The sequence below is a fragment of the Rutidosis leptorrhynchoides genome, chromosome 7, assembly GCF_046630445.1.
Source record: "Rutidosis leptorrhynchoides isolate AG116_Rl617_1_P2 chromosome 7, CSIRO_AGI_Rlap_v1, whole genome shotgun sequence".
Classification (NCBI taxonomy): domain Eukaryota; kingdom Viridiplantae; phylum Streptophyta; class Magnoliopsida; order Asterales; family Asteraceae; genus Rutidosis; species Rutidosis leptorrhynchoides.
Genome location: NC_092339.1, coordinates 76,410,872 through 76,426,142, shown reverse-complemented (window position 1 = coordinate 76,426,142; position 15,271 = coordinate 76,410,872). Strand labels below are relative to the sequence as shown.

The following is a 15,271-nucleotide window of genomic DNA, read 5'->3' as shown; positions in this document are numbered from 1 at the left end:
TGTAGATCTGGTTTGAAAAAGAGTTGGAGTTTATTTGAGATTTATTGAATTTGTTATGGCTTCTGATGTTTTCTATTGTCCCTCTCGAGAAGTTCTCACAAATTAGCAGAAGTTCAGTTTGAGTTCAATTAAATTGAGATGTATTCAAATTAGCAGATGTTTTCTTCTGTTGTGAAAGAATCATGTTAGGATATAATGTAAACAATGGATCTTGTTTCTTAATTTTATAATGTGTTTTTTTTAATGTATGGAATGGAATAGATGGATGGATCTGTTTACCTCAATATTTGTTTTCTATATGAGATTATTTTTTAAATGTGTTAATGAATGTGTTTTTTTTTATTTTGATTGCATATGATTTGGTGTTGAATCTTGGTTTGATTACATGATGAATTTGGATTTAGTTTTGCACATGTTTTTTTTTTTAGTTTTAATTAGATGATAGAAGATTGATTTATGGGTTTGTGTAATTTGAAATTCGATGATAGATAAAAGATGATGCAAATTAATTTGAGGGACCTGCAATCTATATTGAAGGTGCTGTGAATTAATTGATGCCCAATATGGGTGGAGAAGAAGGTTTAGAGAAGAGGAAGAAAGAGTTGAAGAAACCACAGGGACCGTTTAAGCAATTTTGGTACAAAGCATAGGGACGATTTCAGCAATTTTGTTAATAAAGGAAATAAACGGACGAAAATACCCTCACATGTTTGGCACATGACTGGAGTTAACGGAGTTTTTTGACGGCCGTCGGTCAAAGGGATTAAATCAGCAACATTTATAAACCACCGGGACCAAATTCATCAAAAAAAAGTATAGGGACGAAATCAGCATTTTGGTACAAACCACAGGGACTATTTCAGCAATTTTGTCTAAAAAAATAGAATAAAAAGGGAAGGAAGGAGTGTCATGGTTAGGAGTGTTTAGTCCTGGGTTTAGTCATGAGAAGGAAGTGGAAAAAAAGTGCTGATGTGGCGTTGAGGACTAAGCTGGAGACATGTCTCCGTCAGTCCGTTGGGAGCACTCTTAGTGTCTTGCAGAGTTACAAACATTATGTAAGTGCCGACTTGTAAAAACTTAAAACTGAAAGGACAAAAAGTAACACTCCGTAATAGTTACTCCGTATTACAGATATCTGTTACCAATATATACCTGAGCACCTCCATCTTCCGATTTACCGGAGTAACCTTCTATGAAAACAACCATGACGTCAGCAATGGTGAACTTACCAACAATCAGACCATCTTGTCTCACAATTTACAATTGTGTCTATCCGCCAATTGCAAACCATAATCTACGAATAACATCATTAGCAAATTTAAACCCTAGCACCAGTACCAAATCAATTAGGTTTTCTTCGACCACTTATTGCGAAGCTTCAACAGTTTCAACATCGTCGTCGGTAGATGACGTGTCTCCGTCGCAAAAGGAGCTGCCGCCTCCGCTAAAAAAGAAACGGAAGGTGTACCGGAGAATGCGGCCAGGTGAATCGAAAGGAATCGTTGAAGAAATGAGATTCGTTGCTATGAAATTACGTGACAAAAAACTTAAAGTTAAAGCTGATAAACTGGATGCTAACGGTAACCGTTCGAAAGAAGATAGTAGCAGCGACGGAGAAATCAACGGTAGTGATAAGGATGATGATGATGATGATGATGAAAGTGAAATTGATGATGCAAATTCTGATTATCAGGGTTGGGAGCCTGAATTAGAAGGTTTGATGAGGTTTTTGGTTGAGAGTAGGTTTCTTTTTAGCACAATTGAACGGATGGTTGATGAATCACAAGACGTTTCATGTGAGTTTTCTTTGATTTATCAGTATACATAATGAATTGAATTCATTTAGGTTACATTTTGTGTTCCTAATTAGGTTTTAGGGTTAGGGTTTACATTTTTGTTACATCTAGACATCTAGTAGAATTTAGATATTACATAGTTTACAGTTTTAGTGCTCCTGTTGCTACAGCTTGAATATGTAGCTTGATAGTATCATTCTTAGCTCTTCGTAGTATGCTTAAATTTGCAGTCCTGGTTTAATTTGTTTAAGTATGCTGGAGTCTATTTCGGTTTGGTACACGTGCACCAAAATATCTAGACAGTGGCACATGAGGGGAGCCTTCGTGCCACGTCAGCCCGTGAAATAAGGAAAGTTTGTTACATCCAGTTGGTTACACTCACAAATGGTATGTGTGCCACGTCAGCCATTTATGTAACAATCTTTCCCGCCTATAAATATACCCCTTGGGTCATTCATTGGAGGGAACTCTCATATTTCAGTTTACTCATAGTCCGATTAAATTCCGATCATCATTGGAATTCGATCATCTCAGATATTAATTACTCAATCTTATAGAGTAGATTATCCGATTGATTGTTTTACGCCATTGAGAATCCAAATTTCGATCGGGTTTTGCACGAATGCTGGAGTTAAAACAATCGATCAATCTTATTTTCACTTAAAATTAAGCACTCAAACCTATAACCATCTGTTTTCTATTAAACATCTGTTTTAGGTTCGATCTAATGGTGTCCTCCATGAATTTTGATGATACTATGAATCTATTTATTAGTCATTATTGTATATTAAGCTCTCTCTGTTTTATGCTGTCAACAGTTGCTTACTTCAGAAATACTGGATTGGAAAGATCTGAAAGTTTTACAAAGGATATAGAGTTGCTCACTCGATATGATTTATCGATCCCCGAACCTCAATTTACAAGTAAAAAGTATGTCAAGTATTTGGAGGATCTTGCAGCTGAAAATCCACCTTTATTTTTCTGTCATCTGTACAATATTTACTTCTCTCATATAGCAGGCGGCCAAGTAATTGCAAGAAAGGTGTGTGTTATGTTCGTGTTGTAACTTATTAAAGTGATTATCATATCAATAAATCATTTCTTTAAAGCTACATTTTGGTATTGAATTTAGGTATCTGAAAAATTACTAGAGGGACGAGAGCTCGAGATTTGCAAGTGGCCTGGGGATCCTGAAGAGTTGTTGAAGGGCATGAGAGAAAAGCTCAATGCTCTTGGACAGGTCTAAAACTAATTACTTTTGGTTACTGTATTTTCCATTTTTTTTTTATCATATCTTATACAATACAATCTTTCATTACAGCATTGGACACGAGACGAAAAAAACAAATGCTTAAAAGAAGCAAGCAAGTGTTTCATGTATATGGGGATGATAATTCGTGTCATCATCATGGCTTAAATCAAAACCTACATTAGATTTGTTTTTTTCCTATGGTTTGGCTAGTGTCTTGGATGTTTTATTCTCTAGTTAGGGAAACCGGTACTGCTGTAACATGAAAAATTCTGGCGAAAAACTTCAATTATATGAATATTTCTGTAGGTAGTTGTAGCTTATATATGGTTCACTTGGTTGAAAAGCTTATTTTAGAGAGGATCCACATTTTCGAAAGCTTGAGATAAAGAAATCTTTCTGCCATTATGGGTTACAAAGCTCTGTTTCCCGTTGAATGCGAAATAAACTAGGAATATATATAGCATATAAAATATTCACATTATTCTAACATCTCTAGTATGCGTAACCTACATTTTATCCCGTTGGCAACATTAAGTATACACTCGTAGATTCTATGACTGACCTTCCATCTCTAACTCAAAAAAGTTTTTTCATCCCATTTTAAGCTATGTTATCAGTGAGACGCTGACCCGTTTGCTGCTGCTACTTGCAATCTGTCAGTTTGTTGAATAACAAAATGATCAACGACCCGAACAGTATTTACAGGGTCCTGATGAGAAGCATTTGCCTTCCACTTGCTTGGAAACTTTCTATGGTGACTTGCCTGATGTGGCTGCTTTACCTCGTTATCCCACTCTGGATCCACCTTCCATTCCTTCGGGACCTGCATATTTCACCATTTATCAAATCATATGCTATAGATGAGTGGTCACACACAAGGTTGCAAAACTTGCTACTCAGGGAAGGGAGTACTTGATCGGGACTTTGGAGTGAGTAATCCGCAACTCGGGGATTAATTGGATTAAACTTTTTCCACATTAAAATAATAATTATATATTTATGTGTAGATTACATGATTGTTCATTTGTTCAAAAAATCTAAAATATTAGTTATATTCATATCAAAATATCGACCAATTTTGAGTGACAAAATTCGATTTTGACAGATAAATCCGATTTGACCCATTAACCGACGTTAACTTTAAATGGATTTTGGAAAATCGGATCGGCAAGTTCTTGAAAAGGAGTAAACAGGTATTAATCGGGAGTACAGTAATCGAGGATTTTACAACAAAGGTGACACAAGTGAGTCTGGTGCTTAAAGTTGGCAAATAGACATTTGCATATAATAGGTCAAACAAAGTATTGTACGGGTCAAAACGAGTCAACTCACAATACGTATGATTAAAACTCTAAACAAAATAGTGAAATAAAAATTTGAAAATACTAATCAATCTTTAATAGAAGTCGTCTTTCAATTCATTAGACATGTTTCCATTTTATCTGTAAAAACCATTACTACGTCCGTTTGACCCATTAAAGATAATACATTCCATTTTATCTGTAAAAACCATTACTACGTCCGTTTGACCCATTAAAGATAATACATTCCATTTTATCTGTAAAAACCATTACTACGTCCGTTTGACCCATTAAAGATAATACATAGCCCGAATTTCAATTGACCTGTTCAAAAGTGGTAAATGGGTCTGTTTATCCACGTTTACAGCATTACGGATTTTAAAATTAATACCTTGTCGACTGCAAGAGTGAAGATTTCAAGATCACCATTCTCCTTAATGTGGAACCGTGTGAACGACTTGTAATTAGCTATGCGCAGTGAGGAAAATGCTTCATCGAAATGTAAGTGAAGCCAATTGATACAGATGTACAGGTAACTTCCAAATATAAGAGAAACCACCGGTGTAGAAAACACCCAGAAATAAAGAAACACAGATGCATAGTATATGGCTGCACCCCCTCGTGAGAGTGACATCATCCCGTTCTTGCATATATTAGTCCGTGTTACAGCCATCACCTGATTATTTGCACCAAAATAAACTTTCAAGTACATTCACCGGAAAAATGTATAATCATATTAATCAGTGTTGTAGAACTCGGAATTCCTCCGCGAGTACTCGGTTAAACTCGGTCAAACTTACCAAAGGTCAGGATTACTCGAATAATCGGTCAAAACTCGGCCAAAGTCAAGATTGTTCAAACCTCAGTCAAAGTCAAACTTAGTCAACATCCCTCTCCGAGTTGCCGAGTACTCCTTAAAAAGTCCTGACCGAGCCCCAAGTAGCAATTTTTGTAACCATTCTAATAATTTAAAAATTAAAAATATAATAAAATGAAAATTATGAAACTCGGACCTCTGGAACATCAAAAGCCGACATGAGATACTTGATACAAGCTGGATAAAGACCAAAAGTCCATTGCTCAATACGGGCCCGAAGACCGGTTGGGTCGGGAAAGTGCTCACTTTCCACTGATCGGTACCACTCATATAACGTGTGATAACCTGATGTCGCAAGAAGTTTATGTTGAACGCATAATTCAACTCCCAGTTCCATTAATAACATGAGAATCAAAGCAGCTGAAAGGTGAGCCGAAACATGCAGAACACCAATTACTACTTTCCTTTTTCGCGACACTTTTGAAGGAACAAATGCTATTGCAGACACTAATAATAACATAGCACCTACAGATGACACATATGATTGCCCGAGCATGTACATAAAAGCATCCCATACGGTGCTAAAAAAGTTCTGTACATGCTCGGTAAATGTATCATCCTTCTGTAAAATATGGCCAAGGTTGCACTGCCAAAGAAAAAAAAGAACGTGACGAAAATCAATGATATATTCTCAATCTGCAAGTAACGATTAACAGGAAATATCAACGGAACGCATACCTGTGGGAACATTGAAAAGGTCAATATGAAGTAAATGAACCCGCCAATAAAATCAAACTGCCAATTCTTCTTTCGGAACTTCAAGATATTTCCGAGTGCAATCTGAAATTCAACATAATTAGTATTAAATGAGGGTTCTGGGCCTGTGCGTTGCAGGGGGACAGTTTTCGTATTACAAAACTATAGGTTTCGCATTATAAAAGTTTACTCGTAGTACTCAAACGAAACCCATTTAATAAATAAACCAATCAAACTGACCATGCTACCGAGCCCACATAATTTGGACACTTGTTCATCAATAGTAAAAATGTGGAAAAAGAAAACAACAAAAATTTGTAAAGAGAATAAAAAAAGGTTGCAGAGAAAAAGTTTGTATAGGAAGGGAAGAAAAGCTTGTAAAAAGATTATAAAATGAAAAATTACCAAAATACCCCTGTAAAAATAACTGTGAACGTTACTATTCATAAGGGTACTTTGGTAAATAAACATCATGAGTATATATATAGTTCATGAGTAATATGATTCATTTGGTATTAAATTATATTGTTTTATCAGATAAAACAGAACATTTACCCTGCTCGAATCTTCAATTTCAGGATAAGCGGCTTTCATTTCATATGTTGTACCATATGCTTTATCAAAATTACTAAATACGTGCGTAGGATGCAAGAAGGCCCCACCGCAACCGTTCACAAGTAAATGTTGTATAGAATCGGGATTCTCAGACGGAACACGTGAATGACGCATGTAATGATGTAAATCGCCAGCCATTCGCAGTTTACACCTTCCTTGCAAATGATTTTTAATGAGAGTTGAAACGTTTTTTCCAGTAACATCATTCCAGTACCAATCAAGAAGCCAGTTCGGCTCGTGTGTCATTATAATAACAGAATCATTTTCTTTAACCTGGAAAATAGATGCTGATACTATGAAACAAAATACAACATATTTAGTATATGAATCAATATGGTTAAATAATTACCTTTTCGTTTATCAACTCTGCAAAGAATTTGAACTGATAAACATCGACGTCACAATGAAGAGCTAAATCTAGACCGAAAACCCACCATCCCTTTGGTAACTGCAACGCAAAGTAGCTTTTCTTTTGTGGCATTAACCATCCACCTAACCAACTTTTGTGACAAATGTACCTCATAAAGGTTTGAAGTCCATCAAACCAATCTACAAAAAATTAAAAGGAATAAAAACATTAGTACAACAGACCCAGAAACGATCTCAAGATAGCTTAGTGGTTGGGGTCCTGAAATCCGCCAGGTTCAAACTTCACTAGCAGGAAACTAAAGGTGTGCCCGGTACAAAACCGGACCATATTAGTTAAGTTCGGTTCGGTCCCGAGTCCCAATTTGTAGCAGAAAGACAGACCGAGGACCGGACCATATATTCTCGGTTCGGTTCGGTCCGGACCGAACTAGAGACCGAAAATAAGGTAAAATGTGGGTCGAGGACAGTACTGAAATAGCTCGTTTCGGTTCAGTTTGGGATCGGTTCGTTTCCTCATTATCAATTCGTCCGCATCTGAGTAAAAGTACTCGCCCTCTTTGGGTTGCCTGAATAGGGAAAACCGTATCCGTTTACCCGGAAAATTTTAGGTATCACAGCTTTTGGATTGCATGAAATTACAAGGGAAAGGTGTACGAGGTTACATAATTAGAAAAAAAGGTATAAATCATGACAAACGAGACCAACCGTGGTTTCCAGGGATAAGAAAGCATTGGGGCCCATCATACTGTTTCAAATTAGAGACACCAGGGGGTAACTCAGGCTTGTCTACAGCAATATGCACATCTTTATACCACAATGGAGGCTGAAGCGCGTACTCAAAAGGACGAAAGAAACGTTTTTCATAAGTGAACGCTGATGGATTAGGATACCTGAAAAACGAAAAAGGTACGATTGACTAAAACAAACATTCTCCAAGTAAAACATGCAATATATTCCTGTATGAAGGGTAAATTTGGAACTTACGCAAGATCACCTCCAATAAGAAGTAGGTCTCCACGAGGCAAACGTTGTATAGAATCATCTTTAAAGGCGTAAAGTATCGGTTGAGCGAGAAGTCGAGCAACAGAGTAGGACGAGTTCCCACCGTCACCGGTATCAGCCATAAAATCAAACCACAGTTGATCTTTTTCACTAAGATGATCATATAAAAAATCTTCTTTTTCCCCTTCGTGGACCCTACTCATTGCAGCCTATCAAGAGAAACAATATTACTGTCATAAAAACACTGGTAAATTGCATTGACTAGAGTAAAAAGTAAATGGAAAGATGTTGAACCTGCATCATTCGCATATCAAATCTTCCAACAAATACAGTCAAAGATACAAGAAGGTCGAACACAGTCTTGAACAAATCAGCTGATGTTCTGCAACACATTTAAATAAACGTAAACATATACATATATAAATATACATATACATACATACACAAAATATAAGAGATAGGAGAGGACTATATACCCTGAATACCACGGAACCATATCCAAAAAATTAGGCTTCATCTGTTTGTTCTTTAGTTTCTCGGTTTTTTCAACTGATAAAGGATGAGTAAGAGCCCATCTGTCGATTAAAATCATTAATTAGAAACTGCGAAAATCTATATACGTTGGTTTAAAATAGTATACAACTGCCTTACCCCGTGGATCTTTCGACTACATAATTAGCCATATAAAGACCTATAAATGTTGCCCATAATGAATAAATTGGAGAAATTTCATCTGATGACTCACACGGGCCAGTACAAGAAAACTGAAAACAATAAAAAAAAAGTGAGAGACGAGTAATTAAAATGCATACACATAAGATGAAAAATACAAGACATACCTCTCCATATAGGACCCACTTTGAAAGAAGTGGATAATCACCCGCGGACCCAACTGGAGCAAACCAAGATTTGCAGATTTCGTCTTTTAATTCGTACATTTTGAGAAATTTCGACAGCCATATACTCGTTTCACCCTTTTTCCAAAGAGAAAACAAGCCGGAATCTCGTCTTCCTAATCGTTTTTCATTCAAAGCGTGATTACCACAGTGGCTATAAAACACACAACAGGCCACACTTAAGACCTATACATATAATCACACAGTCAGAACTAATACAATCAAATAATATAATAATATATGCACAACTTATTGCAAATCTAGAGATCCTAGATATGCCTATTTTGACCCATTTAACCTTATATATGGGTCAATTTGGATTATACTTTATCTGTAACAGGTAACATATAGTCAAATGGGTCAAAAGTAGGAGTCATTTTTGTGCATGTATCATTTGTAGTCATTTTATCCAAAACAAAAAAGTAGAACAGTATTGACATAATCAAATTTTGTAATCATATTTCACATTTTTTAAAGTATATATATAAATATATTAAACTTATTGAGCAGAATGTTTGTATGGTTAACATACAAAACCCGAACCATTCTGATTGCACCAAGAATTACCCATATTGACCCTACCCGAATTCCCACCTCAAAGAGAACCTGTAAACTAAAATTTTCCTAATGAGACTTACTGCACAATTTTGTAATATGGTCAATATCTCAGGTCTACGCCCTGCCAAACGAGAAACGAGACCCAAGTACCAAAGGCCCAAAAAAACTAAGTGAAAAACTAAGAGTACAAAAATAGATGAAATGTATATCGTTAAAAATAACGAAAGATTCATCCTCATATCCACTCCCATTGACTGAAAACTCGGAAGATGGTATACAGCCGCAACTAATATCCAAGCTATATACCTTAAAAAAAAAAAAAAAAAAAAAAAACCTTCAAAATTTCAGTACATGCCTTTAAATCGGTAGAAAAGATTAAATATTAGAAAAAATATAAAAGTAGGTCACCATCGACTGAAATTTGAGTAGCTTGGCTTGATTGTCTTTCCTACAAAAGGCGATGAAAAGAAATAGAAAAACCCGAGTAAGCACGTGTACATCGACCACCATTTGATGTTGTTGTCTAGCTTCTGGATAAGCGTATGCATGTTGTCTGATGAAATAAAAAACAGGCAACCGATAACAACTGCGATGATAGCGTGTCGAGAATGCTCGTGAGGGTATGGGTACGTATGGGTTAATATAGTTCGAACTTTGTCCATGTTTATAGTATCTAGCAGACCACTATGCTCTCTATCTAAGCCCATTTTAATCTTTGATTAAAGGCAACTGATTCGCGATACTTTCATATACTTGAAAACAATCTAATCCAATGTAGCAAGCTGCTCTTGGATCCTGTATACAGTTGGCATGATAAAATCAGATCGAAATTACAAACAAATTATTGTTATTTAACGTCGCAAAAAGTTATTTCAAGGGTTTGGGTGAAGTGACTATAACTTATAACTACTGATATTAATTAGGAACAAAACAGTATGATTATCAAGATACATGTAAAAAAAAAGCCAACTATTTCTACTTAAAGTTTATCTTATATGGTCATGATTCTTCAAGTCGCAATAAACACTTTAGGAACACACATACAACACCCTATGTATGAATAAAATCAAGTTGCAAAAAATAAATATATGATATTTTGCTGTTTACATACAAACAAATTTGAAGATAAATCAGTAATCATAAAAATTAAAACTGATGATTGAATTAATGTAAAATACCTTACTGTACCAAACTTTATGCACAAGTTTCTTTATTATTTTGTATTAAAACGCAAACTCACACACCATGAAAACGATATGTAAAATATTCATAACCAGAATCCAAATCTACATCATGTATACATATACATATATACATCAATTGTAACTATAAACTATAAATGATTCAATCACACCACTTTCCTAATCTTCTCAATATATCTTTTGAATGACACCAACTCTCAAAACCATAACCATAAAACAGCTAAAACTGCTAAATACAGTATTAAGATTATGCATTTCACGTTCACACAAAGATAAAAGGGCAGAAAGTTAGGGTTCCCAAATTAAACTAAACCCCAATACCAAAAAACAACAATTTAAGAAAAAAGCAGTCAGATTTATCAAAATTAAAACATACCCATTACAGCTTTATTCACTGTACATCAAGAAACACAAATAATGAGCATAAGTGACATAATATAGTACCTTGATGAGTCGAGAATTAAAGAAAAGAAGGAGCTTTTTGTTAATTGTATATAAAATAATACAATATATACTGCTTTTTTATTTTTTGAGTAATTATTGAGAGAAAAATAAAGGAATGTCTGCTGCGAACAAATTTCTATACAATCGCATATTCTTTTTTTCACAATTTATGTATAAGACCATACCACAACTGCTTTTTTGCCTTGTTCTGTAGCTTGGGTTAAAAAAAGAAAGTGGGTCGGTTGGGTCGGTTATAAATTGGAGTGCTACAGTTTCTTTATATATTAAAAACCAAGAAAATAATTGTAATTGTAATTATAATTATATTATAATATAATTATATTTAATACTTAAATATTTAATATTTGATCGATTGGGAATTTGCTTACTCATGATGATAACAATTCGAATAGTCATGCGATAAGACCAAAAAGGATAGCTTGTTGCGCATGGATGAACATTGAACAATAACATTCATGAAAGTTGGTTTAATTTGATTATTCAGTTTTTGAATTTTTGTGAATTTCTGGGAAACAGGGGTAAATTTTTACTTGTTGAGGGTTTTGGTACTTGATTGGATACGAGGTTTGTAATGGTCGGTGAATATGACACGTTTTTCTCCTTTCCTCGTAAAATTTTTGTTCTTCGGGTTGAATCTTCTTTTCAATAGATTTTTAACAGTGTAAGAAATAAAACGATATTTGTAACAAGCAATTGGTCCACCGCGCGATGCTGCGATAAACTTAAGAATTTAAAAAAGTCACAGGTTATCGCAAAAAATTGCTGGTTGTTACATACAAAAGGTTATTACATGAATTTGCATACATTGCATAATCACATGCTCTTTTTGATCTCGGAATGTCTTTTCTGCACTTGTAGTTAGCGAAAGTTGTCTAACATGACTGTAACATCCGGAATATATTAACACAATTTAATAAGCACCCTAAAACATAGTAGCCCGAGATATTTAGCGTATTTTGAAAAGCGTCCATTTTGTGTATAGATAGTTGCGTTGTGTTCGTAAAATTATTTCGAGTTGAACCGTGGTTTTGAATGTGGGTTACTATATATATATATATATATATATATATATATATATATATATATATATATATATATATATATATATATATATATATATATAGTGGTAGGATTAAGAGGGAAGTAACCAATCGGGGGGAAGCGGGGGGAAGCAAAAACTTTTTTTTTTTCGTTTTTTGAAAAAACTTTGTTCACGAACATTATAGATGAGATGAAAATATGAACATTTAGTAGAGACACTTTGTGATAAATGTTTTTATTTTGGCGGGAAAACGCTCGAAGAAGTAATATATAACAATTATCGTGTTTTTCGAGCGTATGTTGAGGTTTTAGCTATTGGGGTTTAGATATTAGGGTTTAGATATTAGGGTTTAGATATTAGGGTTTAGAAATTTAGGGTTTAGGGTTTAGATTTAGGGTTTAGATTTAGGATTTAGATTGAGTTTTTAACACGAACGGTTTAGAGTTTAGGGTTTAGGGTTTAGGGTTTGGTGTTTTGGGCTAAATTTTACTCTAAATCGGGCTAAATTTTACTTCACAAAACATGAAAAAAAAACGTTCATATTCTTCACGAACAATATTATCTTGAATGTTATTTTTGTCGATCGTTTTTCCGCCTAAATAATAACATTCATCACGAAGTGTCTCTTCTAAATGTTCATATTTTCGTGTGATCTTGATGCTGGAAAAAAAAATTTCAAAAAAAACGAAAAGAAAAAAAATTTGCTTCCCCCCGCTCCTCCCGATTGATTACTTCCCCATTGATATATATATATATATATATATATATATATATATATATATATATATATATATATATATATATATATATATATATATATATATATATATATAAAATAAAACATAATAAAAGGTAAAATATCAGAAAGGAAATGAGGAATTCACAACTGGAGGCCTTCAAATATCAAGGTTAAAAGGCATTTGTTGGTAAGGGTTTAGGAACTATTTTTTTGACAAGCGTTTAACAACGTAATTCTTGGGACCTTATAGTAAGAAGAGGTCCCATAATTTAGTAAACACCCTCCATATGAGACGTTTTAACAAAATTTACATTCGTTTAATAAAAAGTTTTCTAAATAACGAAATTTGAGTCAAACGTCAAATCTATTACAATTAATTAATACTAATACATATATATTAAAAGTGATGGCGGTTTCCGTCGTTTCAGTTATATCGGATTGTCGTTTTGAGTTTGCATTCACATTACAAACGGTCCCTCAACTTCGGCTATATTTACATAACGGCCCCTGAAGTTTAAACTTTTTTAGGGGTAAAAAGTGTAAATATATAATTTTATTAAAATAAAAGAAACTAATTCCACCCAAATTTATAACGGGCCCTATCTTCTCGCTCGGTGCGAGTTAAATTTTTCCGAGACCACCGTTCAACTCGAAAAAATCTTACAAACCCAACAGGACTAACTATACGCGGAACGGACACTTTTTTAAAAATGCTAAACACAACGACAGCCCGTATCTTTCTGTTCGCCGAGAGTTAAATTTTTCCGACAGCACCGTTACACTTGAAAAAACTTATTGAACAAAACAAAACTAACTACGTTCGAAACGGATACTTTTTAAAAAACATTAACACAACGACATCCAAAACGACGCTTAACACATGTATACAACGCTACGTTAAATATGAATACACAGGCCGAAAGCCCCCCACCACAACGCGCGGGCCAGTCCGGACTAGTTATCAATATAAATGTACTAGTAATAGTTGAATGCCAATACAAAGTTTAAATGAGAATATTGAGCTGAATCCTCTGCTATGCAAACAAATGCAACGGACGTCGTACATCCTACGACACGACCTTGTTTGACTTCTTTCACTGCAATGCGAAAGCGTAAGCTAAAAACCTAAGAATAAAAGATGCTAAAGAGTCAACGCGAATGTTGGTGAGTTTATAGGTTTATCAAAAATGATAAAGTAAAGTGGACCACAAGATTTTAGCTGTTCAAAAACAGTCATAAAAATTTATACAGTGTTGAGCACCCGGTAACCAAGCTTAACGTACATAAAAAATTACCCTTTGTAACAAAATACATCGAACCGTGTGTACCACTCGAAGTACTATACATTCGTTATGTGTTGACGCAACCAACCTGAATGGAGTTGTCAAATTCTATAGATCTATATATAGGATTCGTGCTTACTAGTTCAGAAACCAATAATTAACTGTTACCAAGCTAAGGGATTTTTGGTTCAAACTCAGTGTGGAATATTCTTAAAAGAATATCTTCTTGCACTTGTGTCCATAACGTAAACGTAAATTAGTAAAACAAGCATGTATTTTCACCCCAAGTATAAAAGAGTCGTAAAAACGAGTAAAAGGTAGAGCTATGAAACTAACCTCGAAAGCTATCGATAAATAAAGCGTAAGCTAGCAAACAAGCAAATAGTCAAGTAGCATGGATAGTGTAATGACCCGCATTTTTCCGTTAATTTATTCTAACACCCGTCTTTTTCTTTATATAATATCTTTCGTCATCTATATTCGTATCCTCCGTTGATTAACGTTCTTAATATTCCCGTTATTGGATTATAACATCTTCCGTTTACTCTCACGTATTTAAAATAATTTGTTTGGTTAATTCACGCACCCGCTTTTAAACTCGAGGGATTAATGTTGTCAAGTGGGCAAAGTAGTCAACTAGTCAACTAGGATCACCACCCTCCCACTTCCCCACTCACTTTCATTCTTTTTCTTTTCCAATTTCTTTCAAGTATTACTTCCACTTTTATATTCTTTTCATCTTCAACAAAGATGCATCATCTACTCAAGATCTAGCAAGCCTCAACTCAAACAAATTGTACTTTTGGAATCCTCTCTTCATCCTCTACGTTTTGATACTAACTTCATCTCTTTTGGGTAATTTTCTAAAAACTCTAGATTTTTCTAATTCGATTTATAAACTTGAAATGGTGTTAGTTAGTGTCTATGGCTCATTAGGTTGATGTATATATAATTTGGTTGCTTGATTTGCTTGTATGAATAACTAGCTTGAATATGAAAATTGGGTTAGTTTAATCCTTGATTTTGGTTAATGAAATGTTGTTAGATGTTAAAGTTCATGTGTTAATTGTGTTACTAACTTCATATGCTTCGATTTAGTATGTTGGATGTGTAACAACCCAACACAATATCCAACCGAAAACAGCACGACTAAAATTTTTTATTTTATTTTTTTTTAT

At 34.5% G+C, this 15,271-nt stretch overlaps 1 protein-coding gene and 1 pseudogene across 2 annotated transcripts; one reads left to right on the top strand and one right to left on the bottom strand.

Moving 5' to 3' along the window:
* The first annotated feature begins 976 nt into the window (after positions 1-976).
* On the top strand, positions 977-3,430 carry LOC139856967 (probable inactive heme oxygenase 2, chloroplastic; annotated as a pseudogene).
* A 20-nt stretch (positions 3,431-3,450) lies between these two features.
* LOC139856966 (uncharacterized) lies at positions 3,451-11,088 on the bottom strand. Of its 2 annotated transcripts, none has more exons than XM_071845675.1 (15): positions 11,009-11,088; positions 9,771-10,157; positions 9,443-9,668; positions 8,748-8,990; positions 8,560-8,672; positions 8,385-8,483; positions 8,203-8,290; positions 7,891-8,117; positions 7,612-7,796; positions 6,887-7,086; positions 6,478-6,810; positions 5,905-6,006; positions 5,363-5,812; positions 4,741-5,025; positions 3,451-3,871 (listed from the first exon to the last, which is right to left on the bottom strand). In XM_071845675.1, the coding sequence occupies exons 2-15, from the start codon at positions 10,067-10,069 to the stop codon at positions 3,662-3,664; spliced, it is 3,060 nt and encodes a 1,019-aa protein (XP_071701776.1). In that variant the 5' UTR covers positions 10,070-10,157; positions 11,009-11,088; the 3' UTR covers positions 3,451-3,661. The 2 variants fall into 2 exon arrangements, with proteins under 2 accessions (XP_071701776.1, XP_071701777.1); XM_071845676.1 differs by lacking the exon at positions 11,009-11,088 and adding an exon at positions 10,941-10,951.
* Positions 11,089-15,271: the final 4,183 nt, after the last annotated feature.

Excerpts from the sequence above, each read along its gene's own strand:
- LOC139856966 (XM_071845675.1), bottom strand. The coding sequence starts at position 10,069 with ATGGGCTTAGATAGAGAGCATAGTGGTCTGCTAGATACTATAAACATG. Across the intron at positions 8,991-9,442 it reads CCATATTACAAAATTGTGCA|GTCTTAAGTGTGGCCTGTTG; the intron begins GTAAGTCTCATT and ends TTATATGTATAG. Across the intron at positions 5,813-5,904 it reads CCTTTTCAATGTTCCCACAG|TGCAACCTTGGCCATATTTT; the intron begins GTATGCGTTCCG and ends TTTCTTTGGCAG.